This window comes from Monomorium pharaonis, chromosome 8, assembly GCF_013373865.1.
Source record: "Monomorium pharaonis isolate MP-MQ-018 chromosome 8, ASM1337386v2, whole genome shotgun sequence".
NCBI lineage: Eukaryota > Metazoa > Arthropoda > Insecta > Hymenoptera > Formicidae > Monomorium > Monomorium pharaonis.
This window is the reverse complement of record NC_050474.1, coordinates 19,577,338-19,603,880: the sequence shown is the minus strand read 5'-3', so window position 1 is coordinate 19,603,880 and position 26,543 is coordinate 19,577,338. Positions and strand designations below refer to the sequence as shown.

Here is a 26,543-nt window from a genome sequence, read left to right as displayed (position 1 = left end):
TAATGCGGCCAGGACTTCCACGACATTGTAACACGTTCGTCGACAATATGTCAACGTTAGGCGCTATAAACTCCATTTTCAATTTACTGTATTGATCGAAACCTTTTCCGAAGGTGTAGTAGAATCGGGCGAACGATACAGATCGAACAATGGTGACTCTGGATAAGCGTCATTTCCGGAAGATTAAAAAGGGTGAAAGAAAGAAAATACTTTAGAAATCTTCGGAGAGCATCGCTTCGTCGAAGAGAATCTCTCCGGGCGATAAGAAAATCGAGGCGGACGAGAGATCTATGGCGAAAACGAAGAGCAGAAAGAAGATGAAACGATAAATCCTGTTTGTGGATTGAATTGACGCCTCTATATCGTTCACGGTGTGCCACCCTATAAAGGTGTTACCATGTTTTAAGATTAAAAGGACAGATATCTCCGGTAGTGCGATAGAGTCCGCAAACAAAATCAATTAATTCGAGATATTTGCAAAGGTCGCAATTAGTACGTAGTATTGTATATGTAATATAAATATAAAAATGTGGAAATTAGTCAGAAATGTTATAAAATAAAAGCACATAATGCAGAAATAATTGCAAACGACACTTTGAAAGGTAGCAAAATGAAAGTCGATCCAGCAGATGTCTGTCCATCAATAAATCGTCTTTTAGTGTGATAAATGGATCAAAGGGTAAAGTGATTCAAGGCTAAGAGAAGCAAGAAGAACAGACCGACGTGGTAAGAGAACAAAAGGTAATAAATTGTGTTTGCGAATCGAATTACCAGTTCCATTTCTTCCTTCGTCGCTCCATGTAACTTCGAACCGAAGTGTTACGTCTTTGATTTCAGTTTCCCGACTGTGGACACAAAAATACTGAAATACTAAATACTGATGAAATAATTATACAATTTGACCTTTTTTCTTTCGTTGCTTTGGAATAGATCCCTCGCGGGAGTTGGGAATCTTCGGAGGTTTATGTTTTAAGCAGCACATTAAATTACTTAGGAGTTACTTTGAAGTTTCGAGTCAAGTTCGAGAAGGGCCAATGAAACACTTCGGAATGCTCGTCCATCAGGAAATTATCTCTTTGTTGAACGTGGAAATCAGGAGAAAGACAAAGAGAGGCGCGAAAGACAAAATGGGGATACGCGAGACGAGTGAGCGGGCCAAGATAAATCCTGTTTGCGGATTGAATGGCTTGCCTCGACGTCCCCATCGTGTTCAACTTTGACCTAGAGCAACTTCCGTCTTTCCACAACCGCAAACTTGTTACCGTAATGTGCCCGTAAGTCGGTCTCACCAGTAGTTCCCCGGTAGTTAATTAATTAATACAATTAAGCGACGACGGTTTCCGATATAAAGTTGTTCTCGAGGAGGGCGGCGCGCAAAATATGTCGCCGGGCTGGGGAGGTAAGGAGGGAAAGTATAACAATAGGTACTTTAAGAAAGTGTCGCTGCAAAAGGCGATAAGAACAACGCCGGAGTAATTGCGAGTTGTCCCTCCATTAGCGAATTATCCCGTCGTCGCGCGAGGAAAACAACGAAGGAACTGAATGCAACAATGCGATAGGAAAGCGGAAGACTACGTGTTTTCGCGAGCTGAAACATTGGTCACATCGTTGCCGATGCGATTGTTCTGCCGTCGCGCTGGCTGCGAGATAAGGAAACGAACACGACAATGACCATCCAATCAAGGAAGAGTGCAAGCGCGCCCGTATAAAGTATGCTCCCGGAATAAGGGGAGTAAGTGCGATCATTTATTCCCGGCGCGATAATCGGAGATAAGAGCTCCCTTTAAAAATTACGAGAAACACCACCGATCAACCTGTTTGCGGGCGACAACCGTAAGCTGATTGTAAACATTAATTTAGTCTAATGATAAGCGCGATCTATCTCCACCTCCGATAAACCTGTTAATATAACGCAACTAGCGGTTTAGCTATACAACGCGAAAGTAAGTAATAAAATTATACGAAACTCCGTGGTTAGTTTGCCGCACCGAGATCGCGCCCGCACGCAAGCTGAAAATTATCTCCCACTATTCCGGTATCTGTGGGATTTTACTGAAATTCGCTATGTTTTCCTGTCATTTTGTTCGCTGCTCTTGTAAAAAGTATCGCAGCATACAATTTTTTTGTTTCTTTTCATCTTAAATTGCCTAGTAATTTATTTTTACAAACTATTTTATAACTAAAAATTTTCCGCGCTGATATCTTCAAGTTAGAAACGATCTGGTGATTTAAAAAGTTTTTACATCATTGGCACACAGTGAAGATGTCTCGGGAAAGTATAAAACAGAGATGTTTTTTTTAATACGGAAAATTGTGTTTGCGCGTATTTGCAAGCTTCGATAATAATTGTAAACGAGGATGGGCTTTGTGTTTCAGTAACGTTAATTATGTCGGGCCACTTACTCGGGAATACTTTCAACCGGCTGTTATTTTAATACGCTTTTAATTTAACGAGCAAAGTATCTCATTCATTGACGCAAACTCTACTAATGAGAGTGGTAATCAGAAAGGCACATATGGATATTAATATTTCTGTCATTCCTTACAGCGCCGAATAAATTACAAAATAAATGAAACTGTGTGTTTTCAATTCATAAATGCACGGAAAAAAAATTCTCTCCCACTGCTAATCTGTGGTTTGCTGTAACAATGTTTGCTGCTATAACTAACAAATTTACTGTTGTTACTAATGTTTCGATGTGGTAGCAAACTACGCATATCTACGTCATAATCATTTTGTTTAGCTACATACAGTTAGCTACCCCAGCTAATTGATATGTTTCACTCAGCACAAACATGTCGATATTTGTACGAAAATCAAAGAATTAATTTTGCGAGCTAAACATTTAAGTATGACACACAACAAGCGTTTGTTTTTGTCGACCAAAATGTGCGCGCTCTTTTTAATGAAAAATAAAACATTGACGGCGCAGCGGCGTAGTTGTCATCGATGCTACAAAGGATGATGATACACCACACCATCAGTGATGCGTGTCGATGCAAGACATATCGTTGTCTACCATTCTGTTATTGCTCGTCTATAATTATATGTATATAGTAATTATTACTGCTTTCGTCTTACTATATACGTACTTTATAGCTTACGGCTATTGTATGATAATTAGAAGACTGTTATTAGAATTTTCGAGAACATGGCGTCTGATGCAACAACGTGTTTGTTGCTCGAGTGGAAAAGAAAGAACTCCAGACCTAAAATATTTGCAATGACAGCAAAATTTGTGTCTCTTATAGCTAATTCATGCGCGCGATTCATTGCAATGTGTACTGTAGTTAAATGTTTGTGTGCTACAGTCATATACTATCAGCTAAATAAAATAGATCTTGCAGCTAAAATTTTAGGTGTCCCTATATTACCGCAAATTTAGCTACTATATTTAAATTTTAGCTATGGTGGTTAATTTTTTTTCCGTGGGATGAGTGACAAGTTAGTTGCAAAGTGTAAAAATCCATTCTCAACCGCCGCAGAAATTTATCACGTTCTCTGCAATTTCAATAAAACGCCTCACAAGGTACGCAACGAAAATATTATTTATGCCGGAGTGTTCTCTGGTGTCGAGGTACCGCGGGCGATCCATCAGATCCGCAAATATTCTCGCCGGGAAAATGGCCGGCATCGCAATCACGAAAGCTCCGCCAAGAGCACGAAGACGTCGGCGCGCGCGTTTCAACGTGGAAAGTTATCGGTATCTATCTCGACGAAATCCTCCAAAGTTCGCAATGTCTGCCCGTGAAATGGGTTAATAAATCGTCCGGCGTGATACATTTAAGCCGCAGCGGCGGCGTCGGCGGCGGATGAAGGAATTGTTGCAACGCGAAGGATCCAGGATATCGAGGAGCACAGATCCAGAGGGAGCTCGGGGGAGAGGGGGAGGGGGGTAGGAGGCCATCACGGGATTTAAATTCGTCCGACGGGTTTATCAGCATGCATTGGCCGGCGCGCACTTGGTCCAGCGCTTATTCCTATCCTCCGTTCTCGTTTTCCTACTGGAGGAGATGCGAGAGATAAAACCAGCGGCGAGAAGGATCGGCGGAGGAATCTCGCGGATATGAGAAGTGGATGAATTGTGAGCGCTGCCAGGCGGAGGGAGAGGGGGAAAGAGAGCGATCATAATTCACGACACGTCGAATCTTGACAAATGGATCTATCGTCTTGCGCGGCGAGAGATACCGCGCCGTATCGTTATGTATACTTACGACATAAAAGCTGATATCGTATCAAAGTCGATTTGATTAAGGATCGCGGATGCAACGTGGATTATCTGGGATTTACTTCTCCTTCGCGGATTCTTAAAATTGCATTCTCTCGAAAGAGGGACAATTTTACATCGAGAAATCGAAGAAACGCGCGCTTGCGCGCATTTCTTTTACAACTTTGCGCTAATCTGTCGACGGATTTTATCCCGCCTTAGCGAATATCATCCTGTCCCTGTGAATTTTCCTTTAAGACCGTTGCTCAAAATTTAAGCGACAGAAACTGCCTTATCTGCGCTGTGCAGTTTAAAGATGATAATGAGAAGAATGTAGAAGGTCGTAGGAAAACAGCATTTAACAATTAGGAACAATTTCTGCCCGCCTGTACTTGTTCGCCAGCGGCGCCGTCGACTCTATCTGGGTCAAAGTTGGGGAACAACAGGAAAGGTGAGGAGCAACTTCGCGAAAGTAAAGAACGAGCATTTCCTTTTGGCCATTAACGAATTCGTACCGAGTCGAGAGGGGAAAAAAAAAGAGAAGATTCCCGTTGTTGTGCGCGCGGATCGTTGCAGCAAACAACAAGGTGTTTTTCCCAAAGCGCATTTGCATGTATGTCTCTCCATGTTCAGAGCGACTCCAACTTTGAAGAAAACGCGCGCTGCCACTCTCCAGTCAAACGTGTTTCATTAGCTACTTTTACGTTTCTTCCTTATTGATCAAAGTTCTAAACAACTTTTCGACGAGTAAAGAGATCTAGTTGAAAATAACCTTTAAACCTTATCTTTTTTCCCTTCTGTAATTAAAATTTTGCACCCTTCTCTTCTACGTACAGCTTCTCAGTTTCACTGTTCTCAAATAATCAAACGGAAAATTTGACCGGCGTTAAGTGGAGATTGGTGTTGTGGCGCAACGGCAGAAGTGAAATTTTTCGCGGCGTAAAGAAAATCTATAAATCGTCGCGCCGGTCTATTTTTCTTCCCCGTCGTGCTAAGTGACTGGAAAGAATCCAGTCGGCTGCCATGTGAAATGTTTGCACTCCGGTCGGCTAACACTCCCCAAAACTGAAGGGAATCCACATAACGGTCGGGAACATTGAAAACGCGACCTGCAAACGATTTATCGATAATTGATCGCGTGTTATACCCGTAAATTGCATTGTAATGTTGCCTGATATAAATCCTACGGATTTGCTTTCACTTTCTCTCTCTCTCTCTCTCTCTCTCTCTCTTTTTGACGAATTGCCGAGATAAAATTTAAGTGTTAGGATAACATAAGCGTGTGAATTAAATTTCACATGCTTAAAATACGTCATTTACCTTTACTGCATATTCAAAGTTGAATGCAGCGCAAATTGTTGCATTAAGTGAATCACTCGAAAACGCAAAGGGCCACTTGAAGTGATAAAGTAATCATTCGCGGTGATAAACGTAACGAGGCTTGCGCTTTTATTAACCTGATTACATGGCAACTCGCAATAAATATCAAGAGAAAAAGAGAGAGAGAGAGAGAGAGAGATTGCTCGCGCCATTTATTACGATTTCCAAGATGCATCTATCTTCGCGCCGAAGATGGTTACGACAGTGCCAGGCCGTTAATCGGCGCTGAAGAGGCCGCGTCTAACAATCAAGACCATCGGGAGCATTCCACGAGGCATTTATCGATAATCGATCGTAGTAGTAGACCCCCGAATCGCAGACGGTTCCATTCTCGTCTCTCACCGGGCTCTCCTTTGCCCTCATCCCCATCTACCACCGACCGCCCTGCTTCGCAGGCTTGGAGCAGGTAAAGGTGCATTCACACAAGCCTGCGGCGCCAGCGCGCGCGCGCGCGGCAGGTGCCGCACTTAAGCCGTTAGACTCAAGAAGGATCTTGTTTCGGGTTCACGGTGCTGTCACGAGCATGTTTGCGGGGCAGACATCGACTTGTGTACATGGGCACGGGAGTTATGCACAAGGGAAGCCTCGTGTGTAGGGCCAGGGCTACGCGCGCGTGTATATGGAAATGCGTCGTTAGACAGGTGCTTGAGAACCGCGCCGCATGCCACTAGGTAATTTCTCATAGGTGCGACACGTCGACTCCGCAGCGACGCAATCTGCCACCTGCAATGGTCCGCTCGCGTCTCTATACGAGAAGGGTTTGCGTTATGCGCGGAAATAAACGCCGCTACGCCGTCTTTCGCCTTCCGTCTCGCGGCTGCGGCGGCGGCAGCGGGTGCAGCTCCCGCAGATAGATGAATCGCGCCCGAACAAACGACTTTTCCAACGGCTGTATCCCAAGGCTCCCGGTGATAAAACGGCGAAACGAAATCACTGCGGAACGAAAGCAGACGGTATAATAATTTATAAATCGTGCTCGTAGAGAGAGAATATTTTCTACAAAGTACCTTCGCTCTCCGTAGATCAGTTGAGTGAGACAATCGGAGCCTTATGTATAATTTCGGCTCTCCCGGTCTTTCCCTGTCTCTCCCTCTCTCCCTGTCTCTCCCTGTCACTCCTTGTCTCTCCTTGTCTCTCCTTGTCTCTCCCGGTCTCTCCCTGTCTCTCCCTGTCTCTCCCCCTCTCTCTCTCTCTTAGACTAAGTTTATTGCAATACTCGACAGCGTATATTGAGCTACAAGCGCAATCTACGCGACCAACATAATCCCTTTGCCTCTCTTAATTGTCGGCACTGTCGCAGTTCCGAAAGTGCATCAATCTTATTTTTAAATCCTTTCCTCATTAAAAGGCCAAAACAGAGTTGTCAGTTATGACACTAACTGCATTACCGGGAATATCCATTAAAAAAATATCTCTTACCGCGTTACGCACGACGCGGGGTTAACGACGTGAGACGCGAGGCGGACCGCCGCGACGACATCGCAAAGCTGTCTTAAAGTGTACGATTCGGGAGCTACGTTCGCGCTGTGCTCACATCCCGAGGAACATTTTCATCCCGAGCTCGCGACTCTTCTTATGCCTATCACAACCGATGAATAATTCACGCGCGCGGGACGACATGAAAAATCATCGGCATCTTGTATTCCCGACTACAATCGTTTTCTCGTCGCTCTCTCTCTCTCTCTCTCTCTCTCTCTCTCTCTCTCTCTCTCTCTCTCTCTCTCTCTCTCTCTCTCTCCCCTCCATCCCCTCCGGAATTCATCGAATACTCACTTCTGGCCGCGCACAGTGCGCGGGTCAATCGATATTCGGTCGATGAGGCTAATGGTAGGTATCGCGTAACGCCCGGCCAATGTCGTTATTACGCCGAGATCGCCACTTTGGGCGTGGACGCAATTTGAAGAGATAGCCCGGCGCTGTAGCCGTATATTATGAGCCGTGAAAATATCCCTGTCGGGGGCAGGTGGGAGAGGGAATTTCGATTCATCGTCGCGTATTTTAATGACGGCGGGGCAGGCGGTGCTCTTTCCATTCCCGCGCCCACCTGTGTGTGAAAATACTGGGTTTTCACGCGAAAATTGAATAATTTTCAATACCGTTGATCGACGTAAAAAAAAAAAAATGGAAAAAGTAAATTGTCGTCGTTACAAATTGTTACGCTGTATCGATAGCGTGATCAAAGAGACAGAAAATTTACCATCGAGGCGAATAAATTCACTAATACGTTTTCGTTTTTATTTTTTACAATAAATTGCACGATTTCGTGGCCTCTCCCCCCCCCCTCCCGATCTCTCTCAACTGGCAATGCAAAGCATCTTTTGTGTATTGGCGCCGTCCGTTCTGTCGCAATAAATTCTAATTACAATCGAATACTCGAAGATACGCCGGTAGTACCATGCGAATCGCTGCACAATGCCGTACAGGTCGTGCAATATATGCCCGGCTTTATTCATATTTCTCACGCTATTTCTCTCAATAATCGAGTGTCGCCTGCTATCGCGAGCAGTTATTCCGGCATAATGGACGGCAGCTTATAATGGTACCTTACGTCTCGATCGTGCGTTAGAAAGTACCATTTTCTTGCTATAATTATTGTCACAATACAATTCCTGTAATCACAAAATAATTCCTGTGCGAAGAGCCGAGGCGTAATGTTTGTCAAGAGAGAGAGAGAGAGAGAGAGAGAGAGAGAGAGAGAGAGAGAGAGAGAGGAAAGAGAGATTTTAAGATAAATAAAATTCATATAACTCTTTTAACTCGTCTAACCAAACTAATAAAATTTATGACGCTTAAACAACGCGATACGTTTTTTTTTTTTTTTTGGTCAAAATTTTCAATTTTTAGAGACGAAGAAGATTTATCGAGAAAACGGTAGGAAGACAGCTTATGCTATTATTCTACTCATAGATTTTGATGTAAGAAGCTTTGCCAGAAAGCCAGTTCATTTTTCCGCATTCACGGCTACAAATACCGCCGCGCCGAGCATCTCAATTAATATCCGTTATCTATGTTGCGCGACGTTCAATGTTTCGATTAGTTCTTTTTATTAAGTTTTCAAGTAAAAATTTTCGCGCGAGCCCTTCGTCAAAGACAAATGAGTGACAATTCGATAGTTCGAAACGCCTCTTTGATGAAAGAAAGCAAACTCCTCGCGGTATCCATTGCACCTGCAGAATTTACCACTTGTGTCTCTTCGCGAGCCCCTTGCTTACCCGTGACCCGATATTCCTACATTCGTCGTCGTTTTTATTCTACGCCAAAATTGAATTCGATCCGATAACGCCCCCACCGTTGTGTGTATATGTAAGTCTCACACGGCGCAGCGTCGATCGAAAGCCAGCTAGAGATACTTCGTGCCAGGCGGAATTTCTTGCCGGTTGTATTATATTCCTTGGCGTCCTTTATCTATTCTTTTCACGCTATTTCTTCCCAATAATCGAGTGTCGCCGGGCAGTTGTGCTCCGCGCCGAGGCTGCTTCTGACTTTGTGCGTCGAATATCGGGTTAGCCGGCTGACGCCAATCGAGTCGAAAATTATGAGGAAACGGGACCGGAAATAATTCTTGTATTCTAAGTCCAAATAAAACCTCTGCTATAATATTAAACTGACGAGTGGAAGCGTACGTTACGTTTCTCTTACTATCGAGCAACTCTGACGAGCAAATCTTTTTAAATTATGTTAACTAAGCACGAGGTTTCGTATTCCATGCATTTTCGCTTTTTTTTTTGCAAAAGATACTTATTAATGGAACTGCAGTTTAATACAATCAAAAAGCAAACATATCCGCAAACATCTTCAAACATATCCGTTCTGTATTTTTTTTTTTGTCAAGATATCGGATTGATAATAATCGAGATGCTATAATCACAATAACAATTAATAGTTTCAACTACAGTGACGGGACATCAAAACGCCGTGGGCGACCATTCCATCCTATTATCGTTATCATAATCGCGATGACCGCAATCGTGATGGACTCGAGCGGAAAAGAGGCCAAGCCAACGTGAGATCGTGATGACGGCGCCTGTTCTATGTGACGTGCACATAGAGCGCGCACGACTCCGGTTAGCCGACGGGCGAACCTGGATAACGTTAACCTGATTTATGGCCAGAGCCGAAGGCTTTTCGAAATTTGCATTGGGCCAGTGAGAGACGAACGAGAGCGTGGCGAGAGGCAACCGAGAAGAGGGAGATTAGGCCGAGCTAACGAAAGGATAACTCGATAGAGATGGCTCGGAGGAACGAATAGAGTTCCCATCACTCTCTCTCTCTCTCTTTCTCTCTCTCTCTCTCAGATGGAGATCCGTTTATCATGGTGATACACGCGAAATTAGATCCGTCCTCTGCAAACACTTCGGTTCGTTTTACGGATTTTCGACTGGTCATCCGCATAATCTCCCGATTGGAACTTGAAAAATTCTCTTCAACGTTTCTCTCTCTCTCTCTCTCTCTTTCTCTCTCTCAACGATTGACGTGTCATGACTATCTAACACGACTCGAGTCCTTTTCCGTTAATTCTACCTTTACAAGAGTCAACAGAATATTAAATCATCTGCAGCGTCAAGGCTGCACTTAGCAGCCTTAGCGCTTTCTCGTATCTCCCATGGAGCTAATTAAATATAACAATAATTCCGTCCAGTCTTTCCTTCCCGCGTGGGAGAAAGAGAGACAAATATGTGAAATTATTTCTCGACATATTTTCCGTCTCTGCCGCAAAAATTTTCCCTCGCTCCGTTATTATCTATACAAAAGCTCGCGCAACGGCGTAAAGTAATTTACGAAATTGTAGCCCGCACGCGCTCTTCCCCCCACGGAGACGTTAATGCAGAATCCTCCTATTGCTGTTCCCTCTGTTCTTCTTCTTCTTCTTCGCGGACATTTTATTCTCAAGGCCAATCTGCGGCTAACATAGATATCGCGGCCTGAAATACGGGGGTTGGCACGCGGAAGGAAAGGCAAAAGGGGATCGGAATCTTGTAACCGAAGCAATGGTCTTGTATCTACGAGACAGGAACCCGGCGTATCCTTTGGTAAAGACTCGGTGGTCCTCGAGACGAAATAAGATACAAATACGAAACCGTCGAAGAAGATATTCCCTTCGTGAAAGAAAGACACGCGCGCGCGCGCGCGTTTCCATCGAAATATAAAAGATAAAACTGCACGCAGCCACTCTTCTCCGTGCTCCCGGGGAAACAGCGACCATCAACGAGACAGCGTTACATCGCGATACGTCGGAAGTCGAAGTGAGATACGATATAAAGTTGCCGCACGATACATAACAATGACGCAGGTACCTGACAACTTCACCTCGCGAAGAACTTCCCGAGTAATAATTCCCGGCGCGCGCTGTCCGAGGGGAAACTTAGAGACTGAATTCGCGTAGCCGACGAATGCAGCCCGCGATACCAGCAACGCGCGCGCGCGCCGGAAATAAAAACGCGCCGTAACTTAACGGATGTACTCCTCTCCCGTGTTTAATTAGAGGCGCCCCGCATCCAGCCGCGCACCGCGCCGAGCGCGAGTAAAAGTTCTCGTCGTTTGGCAGCGACGGGTCGATATAAAAATTGCGAGGCTACGGACGCATCTTCGGGAGTGCCGGGTAATTCCGGCCGAGGAAGGAGGACCAAGCTGTAACCCGAGCGTAAAGGATATCCTCCCTTTTTTCTCTCGCTATTTTACGCGAGTATAACGAGTAAGTCCGCTTGTAAAACTTGTATACGACCGGAAGCTTGACGCGTTCGCGCGAAGGGAAGAAATTTCACTTCGGACAGTTCCGAGTAATCGAGAAAACTTCACTAATTCACCTCTCACGAAAATTTGATCGATAAATAAAACGTTTGTAATGCACTTTGCTGAAGCACAATGTTAATCTCCCCGAGATAGAATACAGCAAAATATATCACAGAGATATCCTGAAAATATCCATATTGTCAGAATATTGCATAGCACTGTCGAAATATCTTAAGAATGTTTCTGAGATATCTCCAAAGTACTAAAAAGTCATAATAATTTTATCTCAAATGCGATATTTGATTTTTATTAAATTCTCTTATTCTTAATTCTTATATTTAAGATAGTCTAAAGTTTATCTTAAAATATGTGTTGCATAAATTATGTTAATGATTACAATATATATCTCAAGATAAATATGAAGCAAAGTTAAGTAAAATAAAAAGTTTAACTGCCAATACCGACGATATTACATGCAAATGCTGCAGAGATACCTTTTCACAGACGTGAAATAAAGTAATGGCGTCTCGCAAGGATTCTATAAGCATCTGGATATAAGATATCTTAAAATTAATTAAAAACTGTAAGCACAAAAGTATCTTATTACATCTCAGATATATATATTTTGCTGTATAGGAATTGGAATCGGTAAGAAAGCTGGCTTTAAGCGTGTACACGTATCCCCGCTGAAAATACGCTGATCTGTTCCGCGAGAGAGTGCAGCGATAACGAATGAAGCGCCGCTCTACCGCGCGGAGGGTAATAGTATCATAAATATCCGAGGTGAAACCTGGACACGCGCCGGGGGTGGCAGCGCGAGTTTAAGCACGCGCGGGGCTTATCCGATTCGGTAAACCGTGTGTACAATCTTTGTGACACATATGTACCGTGTCGGAGCGCACGTATGCACCCCTCGCGCGAAGGGGGGAGGAGGGGGGGGGGAAGGATTCGGCAAAGATAGCGGAAGAAAGAAGGTGGCGCGTGCTCGGCCTAAGATCGAGACGCGACGTCAAAGAGGGGTAGCGACACTTTGAAAGGTACCAGCGGCATCGTCGCGACGGGGGATGCGCGTCGCGGCGCGGGGCGTCGCGGGGCAGCCACCGTGTAACGGAAGAAGATCGCGGAGGGACGGCGCCTGCGCCCTCCGTGTACGTCGGAGTTCCTGCGTGCGTTTCCATCCAGTCGGGTCTTCAACTCCGGACCGCGAGCAACGGCACGATCCGCGCCGTCGTCCGCGTCGCGACGCACCCACCCGACGGAACCCACCCCTTCTTCATCGGTACATCCGGTCGTGATTGCGCCGACCCTGGCGCACCGCACGTCGGAGAGGAGAGCGTGAGGTTAGAGGATCACGTACGAAATTCCGAGGGCGTACTTCGGATCCCGCCGGAGCCGGATCCCGTAAACAGGATCTCGTAATCTCGCTCTCCCGTAAGGAACGAAACTTATACCGGAAAAAGTTTTTCCCCCGCGGCCGGTCGCGCGAGGAGAGATCGCGTGGAGGATCTTATATCGGCAGGCACTTCTGTGACTTTTTATGAGCGGAACAGACGCGCCCAGCATCCGCGCGCGGGTGACTTTTACGAGACGTGAACCGTCCCGCGGTACAACGACGACGACGACCGTCGAATTTTTGTAGGTGCGCAGAGGCGGACGGAGATACGCCCGCGATAAGATCTCGCGGAGGTTCGCGTTTATTTAAATCAAGCACCCTTCGTCGCAGGGTGTTGCGCGTAAAAAGAAATCGTGATAAAAAATTTCGGAATATCCGCAAGTATCTTGCGGGATGTAAGTTGACAGGGAAGATTGTGGTGCGGCAGAATAATCCCGGCGGAAGAAACGCGCGACCGTTTGCACGTCAACCGAATGACGATAATCATTCGCGTTTGACCCCTCCCCCCCCCCGCTTGCGTATTTCGCGTACAAGCAGCTGGTGTAACTTGCCTTTGCGGGCGCCCAAGTTTCGTCGAAGGCAATTCCAGCGACTTCACGGCGATTCGACGACACCTTGTTGAAAGAAACGATCGAAATGTCTACCGAAGAAACGCAACTGTCAGATGCATCCGCGTGTCGATTCGCGTGTTCGTCTCCGCTTTCGCGAAAAAGTCTACCGGTATCTGCGATAGTTGTACGTCTCGCCGGTCGTTAAATTAACTTGTCACTTTTCCGCGTCGCGCTAAAATACGAACGTTCGCGCGCGCGTCTTCGAATATTAAACTCACGGCGTCGACGAGAAGTTTCCTCGCGTCAATTAACGCCGTCGAACGAAAAAAGAAAAAAAAAACGCTCGAACGACGAGCTGCAAAAAAAAGGAGACGAGGTTCGAATCACCGGTGTGACCTGCATTCGCGACGATGGAAAACGCGAAATTTCGTTGCGCTTCTCTGTATGTGACATCAGTTTTTTCATTATTAAACTCGAATAGACAAACAACGGCAGATGTTAGATAAACATATCCGCTCTATATAAATAATATGTAAAATTGTTCCGAACTTTTTTTTCACGATGCTGCACGTCCAAACCTGCCGTATTTTTTCTATATATTAAAAAAACGTTATTGAATTAATCGACAGGACACAGGTATGAATGATTGATACGGGAGACGCTCGTCAAATGAATTCTCGAATCGATCGTTAGCACCCGAGCTTTGGAAACGTACGCGTCGTGCGAACGGCTATCTCAGAATCTCCTTCGAGCGGAAAACGAACGCGGAATATCGGCAATACCGGTCGTATTAAAGAGCACATACGCAAACGCGCGCGGCAAAGAACCGCGGCAAAGACGGCGACGTCGTTAATGCCATTAGCATTAATTAATCACCGGCGGATAAATACCGTGTTAACACGGCGATAACCGGGTGCGTCTGCCCGATAATTATGAACAAGCCAACTCATTAGTCGCAATCGACATTTACGGTCTCGTTGCTACGAGCCGTCGCGCGTTGCGCCCCGCGCCGATCCTCCCATAAGCTGCCAAATTATAATACTGTACCGCGCCCGCGTTAAGAAGATTACGCGTCCAGCGTGACGGCCACAATGAGATTACGTATGCCAAAAAAAAGAAGGGACGGGTTTTGGAGATGATTATCGGGGAATTATAGTCGTGACGTTCCCCCCCCCCCTCCCCCGGTAACGCGAAATGTTGCGACGGTATAATGCCCGCGGGAATAACAGTGACGAACGGATTATAGTCATCAATTATATCTGATGCCTGGTGCACGCCGACTTGATCGCCTTTCCGTAATCCGACGCGATGCCAACCAATCTGGTCTCTATTAATTTTGACGAGAGTAAGACATTAATGGAGGAGATAATTATATTATTACTAGAGAGATAGACCGAAAATTCTGCCCGGGAGTGGCGTTAATTTCGATACACGGACACATTCGCGTTCGCAGATACAAATTGTTAATGCGAATGTTAATTTTTTATTACGACCTGCACGCTATCGGTCCAGTCGCGACGACGTTGGCGTACAAATTTTAAAATGCAATTCGATCGAGTTTGTAGTTTCTCAAAAAAAACACGACACAACGAATATACGTGCATTGCAAAAAAAAAAAAAAAAACAACTTCCCGGTAATTTAAATTCAACCACCGCTCGCAACTACGAATTCGCCGACCTAGAATATTCCCGTCGTCGAAGATTTTCCTCCACGCGATAATTCTTCGCGAGAGCCGCGAGTTAGAAAAATCTACCCTCTTACAGGTCAGCGGAAGTTAGAAAATATCCGGGCCGCGAGGAGCAAGGCGATCCATTTCCGAGTGACGTCGAAGCCGCTGGCCGCGGCGCCATCGTGAGATCTATCCCGGCGCGTTTCCAAAGTGCGTAATTAATCGCGGAACTTAATCGAGTGCCGAACTAATCGCGACGGATTTACGAGCCACGTTGTGTGACAGTGACATTAGCCGCGCGATTATGAAACGCCGTCGCCGATCCAAGTGATTTAATGACAACGACGAGGCGAGGGAATCGACTCTTCGAAAGCGAGATAGAGAGAGAAAGAGAGAAAGAGAACCGTGCGTCGCACGAGAATACCGGAAGATGGATCGCGTATCAGAAAACATGCCGGGACACTGATCCCCGACCGCGGGAGTGTAAAGAAGGAGAGGTCTTCGCGCTCGGGTAGTACGACGTCTGCGCTCTCGTCGCTCTAATTAATCTCTTCGAGACGTAACGTAACGAGCGGAGACCGCCTGTGGGACCGTCCTCCGACGAGCGCGAGGCACCCCCGAGGAGGAAGGTGCCGATCCTGTGAAAGTCTCAGCTGCAGGTGGCACGGGAGCGCCGCGCGAGTAGAACGCGAGAGCTAGGGAGGCAAGAGAAACGGTAAAAGACGGCGAGAAGATTCGACATTCGAGATGCCTTAATTACTAACAGAGCTTCTCGGCTAACTGGAATTCAATTTCCTTAAATACACCCGTTGCGGATAGCTCGATCAAAGTGTAGCGTTGAGTACGAGCCCGGGGGGAGGAGGGTGCCGGCGTAAATTAAAGACCATCGACATCGATAACCAAAGCTTAAGTGGTTTCAACCAGCGGCACTTTACACCGGTGGAGGATTGTGAAAGGTGGGCGACGTGTCTTCGATTACCGACCGGCTCTACGTCTCTCGAGCGCCGACGAAGAAGTCGATAAGGGCCCTGCTCGATAAGAGAAAAGAAGAGAGGGGGAGGCCTTCAATCCTTAAGAGCGGATAGAAAGAGGACGCAAGGTCGGACAGAGAAACCTCTGAAAGCCTGTCTCCTTGATCAAACTATCGAGCGAGCAAATCCCTGAGGCGACTCGGAGCTTCGAAAGTCATCTTAGCCTTCGGAGAATTTGCAGCAGGTGAGGTCGATGTGAGAAAAGAAGTGCATTTTTTTGCGAGCGATTAAGAATTAAGTTCGATCGAAGAGGAAGCTCGTCGAGTAATTGATTTCTTCATCGGTCCGGGGTGAAGCCGGCAAAAAAAAAAACAAACAAACCTGCAGACCTTTGAGCGAGCGACAGCAGCAGGGACAAACGGCGGCGCTTCAACAGAGAACGCGTTTCGGAAGATTAATTCTGAAAAAGCGAACGAAAGAATTTCAGAAAGACGGCACGAGTTGAATAAACCGGTTGAAACGTGTTGCGACGCTGTGCTCAAAGACCGGCGACCGCATTAAGAACGGTTGGCTTTGCGGCACGGAGATATTAAGTGGTAGAAGCGAGTGGCACGCAGTCGGACAAAGAGAGCATTTCACTCGAAGGACAAGAAAGACGAGAGGAACAAGAAGCGCGGAGTAGCTGCGTCGACGATGAGAGAGCCGGAAGGTTAATCTAAAAGGTTGGCTGGAACGAAGGCAGGGAGGACCAATAGTAGCTATCGCGACAGTGGAAAAGGTGGGACCTTCAAGGCCCGCTGGACGTGAGAAATTGGGTTGGGCTCGAGGATGTGTGAAGACGAATGCGCCGAAGATAAGAGGAGCCAGTTGAAGAGGAAGGCGAGCACTGATCCTTGAACTCTGTTATCCCGGAGGGAAGAGAGGAGAGGGAGCGTTGCCACGTGTGCGATGATAAAATCAAGTGCGTGGCCCCGGCCGATCTTATCAATGAAAAACATTATCGAATCCCTCCCGAATTCTTGCTGTTAAGATCTTACGAAGTAGTCAGCGAGCTTGGGAGAGAGAATCCTCGATAAATCCAGAAGTTAAGATCAATCTTTGTCGTGGGAACGCGTCTTATAATTATCGATTAAGAATATGACCGCGCTAAGTGATCCTTTCGGGGAAGTTAATTAGAGAGACGCGCAATTCGAGACGGAGGATCCACGATCCTGTTACATCCCGGCGATCCTGCAACCCGGTTGAAGAAAGTGCTGCGGGTGAGCCGGTGGGTTAACGGTGATGGCATGAGGACATTAGTAAGGACACGCTGCGGGTCCAGCGAGGAGGAGGATGAGGATGGTGGTGGGCGTGATGGTCCTTGGTCAGCTACTGACGAGGATCTTGCTCGCGGCCCACGCAGGAGATCGCCTCGCGGCAGCTCGCAGAATTCTAAGGGACGTGCCACTGATAGATGGGTAAGTTTAAGTCCCGTGTAAACCGGATACTTCCCGAATCGCAAGCTACCCAATATAGACCATTCAAAATTCCAATAGAACAATTAAAACACGAATATCACTGGAATTTTACATTTTAAAATGTTTTGCATAAATATTTTTAAACCAATTTTATTAAAAAATATACATGACTTAAGCAAGTATACTTAAGCAAGAAATTGTCGACGTCAGAGGATCTCTCGTTACCAAAAGATTGCTCTGTATATAACAATACTTCATCTAATAGCAAAAAAGACTCGAGTTGCAATAGACGTCAAGTAAATTTTGTTCATAATTTGTTTTTATTATCACTTTAATTTATCTGTAATCGCAAAACTTGCGGACGGTAGACTTGTGAATTGTGTATATGTTACGCCCGCAGCCATTTCCGCCCCGCAATATTTCACAAAGCAGTTACAAGCGGAAAATATGCGCCAAACTAGCTGGTATAATTTGCGTTCGCAAAGAAAATAGAGAAGGGGAACTCGCGCGAAAATCTGCGGGCTACGTTGTCAGAGATGTCAGAAAGCCGTTTCAATTAGTATTATTAATATCAGCCTTGGAACAATAGAACATTCATTAATGACGCGCACAAATCCGCGATATCAAAGCGTTTTGTTTGCACCGTGGCAAAAATCCTTGACACCAAATTCAAAAACGAAATAATGTCGGATTCCGTTTCCGAATGAAACAAAAGTTCTCGTGAAAACTTTCGCGATGCAATTCACGAAAGCCGGTAGAAATACCGCGTCGTCCCAGTTCGCGCGTATCTCGTTCCCCTTTGTCAGGTTGACGAGCAGCGAAAAACGCTGCGTCGAAAATTCAACGAATAACTTGAATCCCATCGTATAATCGTTAGTCGTGGTACCGCGAGACACGAATTTACAGCCGGCGAGAACAATGTCGTCGTAACGACGCGCACGGTCGACTTTGTATGGCCGGGCGTGACTCTAATTACACCGGGAATTAAACTTCAAAGGAACGTCCGTCGTGTCCGATTTACTACAACGCGTTGCATCCGTGCTTTCGCTGCCGACAATTCTATTAAGCAGGCCAATTCTATTAGCCGATCTTATTAGTCCGAGCACCGATGTCATATTCCGTCATATTCAGCTAAAGCGGAGTGATTCTGGATATCTGACATAATAATCAAAGAAAACACACACGTCCACGGGATATTAAAGAAATTAAGGTTAGGAATTGTCCTATTAACAATAGAATAATCGGAATACCTTTCAATTCGTAGATAATTTATGTAGCAATAAGATGGTTTATATAAAAAAAATATTGTAAAAAATGAAAAGTAAAAGACTAATAAAACGAGCAAAATTTACATGTCAAGTTAATAAAAATGCATATTGAATGCATTACAAAACTTCTTCAGCTAATGATACAAAAAATTCAAACAAATTGTATTAGTAAATAATGATATGAAAGTTGAAACATGTAACAAGATAAGCACGTAACAATAGTATTGTTCATTTCATTATTGCAAATATTAGTATTACTTCTTAAATGTCTTTGATTAGAAAATAGATCTAAGCCGGAAATCATTTGTTATTGTATTAAAAAATTAAATTGAGAAAGGACATTAATTATATTAATTATTATTATAAGGAATATTGATTATAAAATGCAAAATTGTCCTGGTAAAATATCGAGGGTAAAAGAAGTTCTAATTTTATTATTATTTAAAAAATTAAAGTTTTTCATGTAACAATATTGCGTTTATAAATAGGACACGTAGAGACAATTTTAATTTTTTAATTATACCAGAATGATTTTCATTATGAAACAATTATTGAGAAAGTCGGCAAAAAAGGCTCAGTCATTATAGTCGCTCCACAGACAGACACACATACACACACATATTAGAGCAACGTTAATTTTACCCTATATTATATAACATGATTATGACTGGTTCTTGTTAAAAGCGTAGTAACCCTTAGCGTATTTCTATAGGGTGCGCCTTTTATTACAGTTTACACAGATATACGAAACCTACAGTTTTAACGCCGGTTCCGAACGGCCTATTTAGAGGGGTTTTCATAGCAAGATACTATCAGTGGTTTGCCTTTTAGGGATAGCAATCAAATAAAATCCAATGTTTCTGATCGTATTTGAAATCGGACCTTCAGCACAAAGAGCAGATACACAACTCTGTACACCACGATGCACATGAAAATAGAATACAGATTCATGTTTATTTACAAAAGTTATATTTCATGATGATAACATTGTAAGTGATGTATAAAATATCATGCCAACTGTAATTTTTTCGCAACTTTTCGATGGTTAATCGTTGAATGTTGAATATTTAAAACTACATGCAGCATTTCAACTAAATATTATACACAGAGAGAATTTTCTCTTAAAATTTACCCTCAAAATCTGGTAATTGTGGGATAGTGTGTGACCTCGAGAAATTTTACTATACTTTTTAAGTAAAAGTATAGTAAAATTTACTATACTTTTAATAAATTTTACTAAAAAGTATAGTAAAATTCCTCGCGGTCACACATTATCCCACAATTACCAGATTTTTGAGGGTAAATTTTAAGAGAAAATTCTCTCCGTGTTAGAAACGAACAAATCAAAGAGAGTGTAATTAATAAAAAATAAGATCAGACTCGAAATGTAACGGGAATTAAAAATAGCCAGACAATGCTGCGTAAATAGGATTCGCTATCTATCGGGTCAATACCCAGGATCGTTTCCTTATTTGAAACAAAAAAAAAAGACCAATTGAATCGTACCCAGCCCGAGAAAGGGAGTCGCGCATTTTCGCTGAGATAATGAGAAAGTTTTGCGAGCGCGGAAAAGAAAAGACGTTAATGGAGAGGAGTGAATAAAAAAGAAACTCGGAAGAATGGGGCGGAAGATGCACCGACAGGAGACGCAAGGAAGATAGAATTTACTAGAGAAAGAAAGAGAAGGGACCATGGATGTTGGTCCTCGGGTTTCTCGGGTTACCCCGGAGGATAGATACGAATTTCCGGTGCTACTCCTGCTTGCTACAAACTCGTGTGTCTCTTCCATTTTCTTCCGTGTCCGCATGCGCGCGTGTATGTGTACAAGCAACTACACACTCGCGTCCACCACATAAAGAATATCTATATCGATGCATCTAATGTCCGACATCTTTTGCTACTCTGTGCGAGAATTATTCGTAAGTATCAAACTTACATGTCATCGTAACGCGGCATCGTTACGTCGTAGCGCTTCCTATATATCTCGACATTCACAAATTATAAATGTTTAAAAAAGTTTACACAAAAAGTGACAAGAATGTACTTCGAAAAAAAAAAGAGAAATGTGGCGAGACTATATTACGGCAATATTGAATCGGAGACAAGCCTGCCTAAGTAAGCTTTAAGTAATAACCACTTTTCGTCTCCGCGAAACGTCGCGAAAACCCTTCGATTCCGCTCTTTTAGTCGCCGGCTTCACCGACAAACTTCGGGAAACTCTGGAAAGTGGCCCTGATAAAAGGCATCGTGGAGGAAGCGGCGTACCAGCGATTCTCCCCGACGATGTCGGCGAGAGCCGAAAGTATCTCGTTAACCGATAACGAGTGAAAATCTCGTCGGCCGTATTGTGCGCCGAATAATAGCGGCTCCGTCCCATTCGCTCCGGCTCCGAAAAAAGGAGCGCCTCGCGTGGCCCGCGGGCGGCCACGTGTCGTTTTGATAAAACCGGGGAAAAATCGTGCGCGAGGAATTTCCAAGCGGGCGATGCCGAGCTCATGTCTCGTCGCAAGTAAACTCTCGTCGCGGATGCGATAGGCAAACTCGATCTTAAACTTAAACTGCGCGATTATCTTCGATCTGATTAAATTAACGCTTAAACGGATTAACGCTTAAAAATCCCCGCAAATGGACGCGGGATGTACGACAGTGACGGCACGTACGTGAACGTACGAGGACGAACTGCAAAGGCAAGACGATTTCGCATTCGTCCCCGTTCACATTACAAATTCGCGTTGGTTTCCGTGGAGCTTAAACTCTCAAGTGCCTAATGCATATTTTATGCACTCTCTAAATGCGAGTCATAATATTCGAATAACTCTCTCGCGAGAGATTATCGAAGAGAAAATGATTCCTCTTTCATCCTGAAATCCCATTAGTATGTGAGACTTTTATTTGATCGAAACTCGCGGTTGCGGTTTATCGATGCGGTCCAGAGGCAAGACGCGGTAATAGCGGGGAATGTAAAAATGCACAGGCGAGGAAGAGGAGCGCGAATTAAAAGTTACAAGAACGGCACTGCAGTTTTGTTGCCTGCGAGAGGCAGAAACGCGATTCTTAATCCCGCCGGCGCCGTCAAGTATATTCGAGGCCTGTAATTGAAACAGCTTAATGTGGCGTCATTGTATAATTAAACCGGCGACGAGTTTCTCGCATTGGAGATCTCGGAAGTACTACCGGCCGTAAACCTGATAACCGGGATGAACCAACGGGCGTAATTACCTCGTTACATCGCGACTGTTTATAGCTTTCGCCGCCACGTAGAAATATTTAATTATCCACTTTTCGTGATATTCTTGCCGGACCAAATCGCGTGTCGGTGGAATTACGAGTTAAAAGATGAAGGTACGGAACCAGAAGGCCTTTATTGTAAAAACTAGCTTTGATATTAGACAGCCAGGTTGTTCGACTCGGTCGAAACGAGGTTTCTTCGAAAATGCCACGATAATATCTCAGAATGATATTAATTATTTGCAATTAAATTCTCCATGTTTCGCGCGATGGATATCGCACCTCTTCACACTGAAACAATTTTTCTAAAACATTTAAAAATATAGCTAATTACAGATGTGAAAATAATTATTTTGGATCAAAGTAATCATAAAGGATGCTCAAATATGAAAAAGAAACGCTTAAAATATTTTAATATTCTAACAAGCGTCTGAAGTGTCCCGCATAATTATTTTGAGGATCTAATAAAATTATTTTTTCGACTTTGTATCCGAGTTTAATTTTGTAACGCTTCGACGAACCATTCTTTCCGTGCATACGCACGAAACATTTCGTGCCGGAATGATCTGTTTAATGAAAATGTTAAAGCCCTCCCTCTCCTTTTCTTCCTTGTCGAGCAATGCACTCGCAAAAGTGGGACGCGCGTTTATTCCATAATTAGACACGTATGCTCACGGTAGCAGAATTGGGATAATGTCGTTGAAATAATGAAAACGCGAGCCATTTCCACCGGTCTATAGCCGAGGAAAATTTCGCGATATCAGCTGAAATGCCTCCGTAAATTCACCTCTAAATTTTTTATTTCGGAAGAATAAAAACGCAATAGAGAGTACGGCGAATAAATTACAGAAAGAAATATCAAAATACTAAAAAGGGTGCTTTGTAAACATTTTCAAAACGTAACACGCATCCTCGAGCGTCAAATTATCTGAATTATCTTATTTTCTAGTGCGCGTTGTTGCGTAAGATACTTCTTCATTAACGTTTAAAAATCCCCGCAAACGGACGTGGTTTTGTGTATTGCAACATTATTTTTGTTAACGCATAAATTTCCAACTGACTACTCTCGAGAAAGTCGAAAAGAATGTTGTATCTCTCATATGTATGCGTATAAAACCGTGCAGGACGGATGTAAAGCCGTTAAACGCGCGGAGAGAAGAAATCTGTGGAATGACGGGCGCACGTTTCCCTCGCGTAAGAAGTAAAGTTTCGACAAAATCGTAACTTTTTTTTTTTTCTTATCAGAATCGACATTTCGTAGCGTGATTACGATCGCATCCATCGTAAAAATTCGTTGTCGAAACCGGCGGCCGAAGCAAAATCGCGCGATATCTGTATCTTTACCGCATCTCGAACAATGCGATTCGGATTCTTCAGAAAATTCGAAACTCGTCGCTACGGCAAACTATTTTGTATATAGCGGGAGATTTCCTTCTCCGCTTTCCTTCGTCTGACTGTTTTATACGACTTTTGTATACGAAAATAAAAATCAGAAGAGCCGCGGGACATTTCCAATTTACTTCGAATCTCTTCCGTCGTCCTATTGCAGGCGATTTCATCGAATGCAATCGAACCATCGAGCCTGTTCCACTTTCGCGGATGTGGGCTGGAGTGGGAAATAAGGGCGTTTTCTTTTTTTGAGCTTCTATACCTGCATCGTGATAAGAAAGAAATCGAAGAGGAAGTAGCCGTGGAACGGGAAGTTAAGAGTTAACGATGTATCTCTCGAAAGAGACGTGGCTCAAAAGGATATATCTCTTCTCCAATGTTATCCTTGTTTCATTCTCCGGTTTAACGTTAAAATTCGAAGATAAACATTTAATAGAGTACTTTTACTAAGTAAAATCGCTCTAATTTGTAACCATAAAATTATTTTAGAGGCAAACTTGTATGTTTTTTTATCGTAAGAATATTAAATTTTTCTAGTAATTTATTATCGTTGGCACAACTCGTTGTTATCTTTACATTTGTGTTTCTCTACGATAGAATGATAATACAAAATTAGATCTTGTTTGAAAAAACAAGCATAACGAGTTGAAATTAGTGAACAGTAGCATCGTAGAAAAACGCAAAGTTCGACGTCAGGTTCGTTAATCTCAAATTCTCACGAACATCCTCAAACGGCCTCGCTAATTTTTTTCATCCCCCTTGGTTATAATTGATTTTATTAACGAGCCGCGAAGTCGTCGGACTTGCGGAACTCGGGTGGGAGTCCTTTCGTTCGTCGGGCAGCTGGCGTTCGTTAACGTGGTACGCGAATGAGCGAGCGAATGCGGGATGGAAAGGAGTCCCGGACTCAGCCTCCGTCCGATAACGATCGAAGTTCCATTTTATCTCTCGTATCCTCGTTTTAAACCCGCCATTGTACCAAGTAATTCAAGGGAGGAAGAATGGAGACGAATTATTGGCATCGGCCACTGAATCCATTTGTAAGGAACGGGAAGGGAGGGAGGGAGGGAGGGAGGAATTGTGTAGGGTCGGTCACCGTGAGATCATATTATAACGCAACGGGACGGTCCCGCGCTCGCCATGGGATCTGTGCCCGATTGATAATCGGCTGGCTGATGTAAAAGTCAGTTTCACAAAAGCGGGCATTCAACTCCCCGCTATACATCGATTACGAAGCGATACAATGGCGGGACCGCTATCGCGGACTCAATCAAATAATTGACAAAAAAAATTTGGTGGAGGGAAGATATGGTCAGGTGGCACGGGGAGCTTCCCTCTCCCCTTTCCCTCCCGCGCGGCGCTAAATGGAAAGAAAATGCGCATTAATCAAAATCAGTCGACGTGATAATTAATTAAGTTTCTTCCGAGAGATGTTTCCAAGCCGCAAATTTCGCACGGGACGGAAGACAGATGGCGGCGTTCATACCGGGGGCACCTCGAAATTCGGACAAAAACACGCTAGGTACTAATCCGGGATCTCATTCAGCCCGGGATACCGGAGTGGTAGACGGATTAACGGAGTAATTTGCAGCGCATAGGAAATGCCGGGAGAGTAAACGATAAACTGTCCGGCAGACGGATAGAGGTAGGGTGAAAATAGTTACGGGAGAATGGACGCGGGCAAGAAGCGAATTGGGCCAACACTCTCTAAATCGGAGGCAGTGCATTATTCACTGAACGACAGTGAGCAGTCTAATTTCAGTGCGATACTTACAACTGTATCAATCAGCGACTGTATGCCGATTCCGATTAGCGAGAGCGGTGACAATTTACGGTGCTCGCATTCATTGCAATCGATCAGATTGAAAATTAAAGAGCACGCGAAAGTGAGAGACGCAAAAAACTCAAAAGGTTAGTCTGTACAAACTCAAATTTCAATTAGACTGATCATCGTGAAACGGAAAATCAGATCAAAGTAGACGTAAATACGAAGAAGAATATTTAAAATTCGTCAAAGAGACAGAAATATACGCGGGTGAACAAGGTCCTAAATTCACGGGAGACAGAGTAACGGGACTCTGCTCCGGCAAATATCCGACCGAGAAGACAAATCTTCCCAGCCACGACGATCGTCAACGGTGAATGCGGTGAGGCTAATTTTCGATAGTACGCGCCCGGGGTCCACGGACGATATATATGTGCACGCGCCGGGAACCGACAGACACCAACTTCCGGTGGAGTTAATGTAGCAGCAACGCGTAACTCGATTTCACGGAGTTGCTCGAACGCGTTTGGCGTTGGCGATCCCAGGACGCGATCCCGTGCCTCTGAAATCGGATCTGGATCTTTGGATCCCGAAACGTGACTGAAAACTCTCGGGTTGAAGTCCGAGAATCGGGCAAACCGGTGGGACACGCGGGCGCGCGCGCGCGCGCGCGTATGACGAAAATCAGGCGCAAACTTTTGCGGAACAACTGTCGTGAAATTTCATTGATTCCGTTCACGGTTCGAATGGTAAATTGGGAAAATTTGCTTACTACGCTTCGTTAGGACAGCCAAAGTTCGCATCCCGCGCAAATGTCACATCGACGGAGCTTAATTTACGTAATATTCCGCGGCTTGTACCACTTGATTGAAAATTGTGAGGGCTGATTGAAACTTGTCAGACGGGAGAAATGAAAGAGCACGGAATGAAACGAATTTCTTCGCGAGTACTCGGAGAAATGATGATTTACATGCGGGGAGTGTTTTCGAGAAGGAAGAAAAAGAAAAACCTTGTTTCCACTTTCAATTATTAGTCTAATTCTACGTACAAAAAGCTTCGGGCGTACATAATAAAATTGTCCGAACGCACCAAGCAATATGTTCGCAAAATTTTTTAATCTTCCACACACACACACACTCCACGGTGTATGTCTGTTCCGCGAGTTTCATGAATATATGAATATATGGAGCTGTAACGTTCGCGTACGCTGGTAGGGTTAATAAAAAAGTTAATAACGTAATAGAGATGTAGCACGCAAATAGCGTGGGGTCGCGAAATAAATTGTCACCGTTACGGGGGAGTATTAAGCCTTAAAACGTTGCAAGTTAGTTTCTCGGGGGGTTAACTTTAAAGAGGTACTAACGAAGTTTACTGCCAAGCTCACGGTTAGCATGGTAGATCAGAACTTATGAATCAGGCCGAAAATCTTCGAAAAAGCGGCAAGTTACAAGTTAACCGAACAAATTAAATATTATAAGAAAGAGACCTTATATACTTTTTCCTGGAATTTCTCTCTCTTTATTTCTGTTGATA

At 44.4% G+C, this 26,543-nt stretch overlaps 1 protein-coding gene across 2 annotated transcripts in view; it reads left to right on the top strand.

Moving 5' to 3' along the window:
• The first annotated feature begins 12,448 nt into the window (after nt 1–12,448).
• Nucleotides 12,449–26,543, top strand: part of LOC105838792 (dipeptidase 1) — an 84,232-nt gene continuing 70,137 nt past the window's right edge. Inside the window, exons 1-2 of one of the 2 annotated variants that reach the window (XM_028190319.2) lie at nt 12,449–12,658; nt 15,027–17,360. In XM_028190319.2, the coding sequence (XP_028046120.1) occupies nt 17,236–17,360 (125 nt within the window). In that variant the 5' untranslated portion in view covers nt 12,449–12,658; nt 15,027–17,235. Of the gene's footprint in view, nt 12,750–15,026; nt 17,361–26,543 lie in introns of both variants that reach the window. The other variant, XM_028190318.2, reaches the window with a different exon arrangement.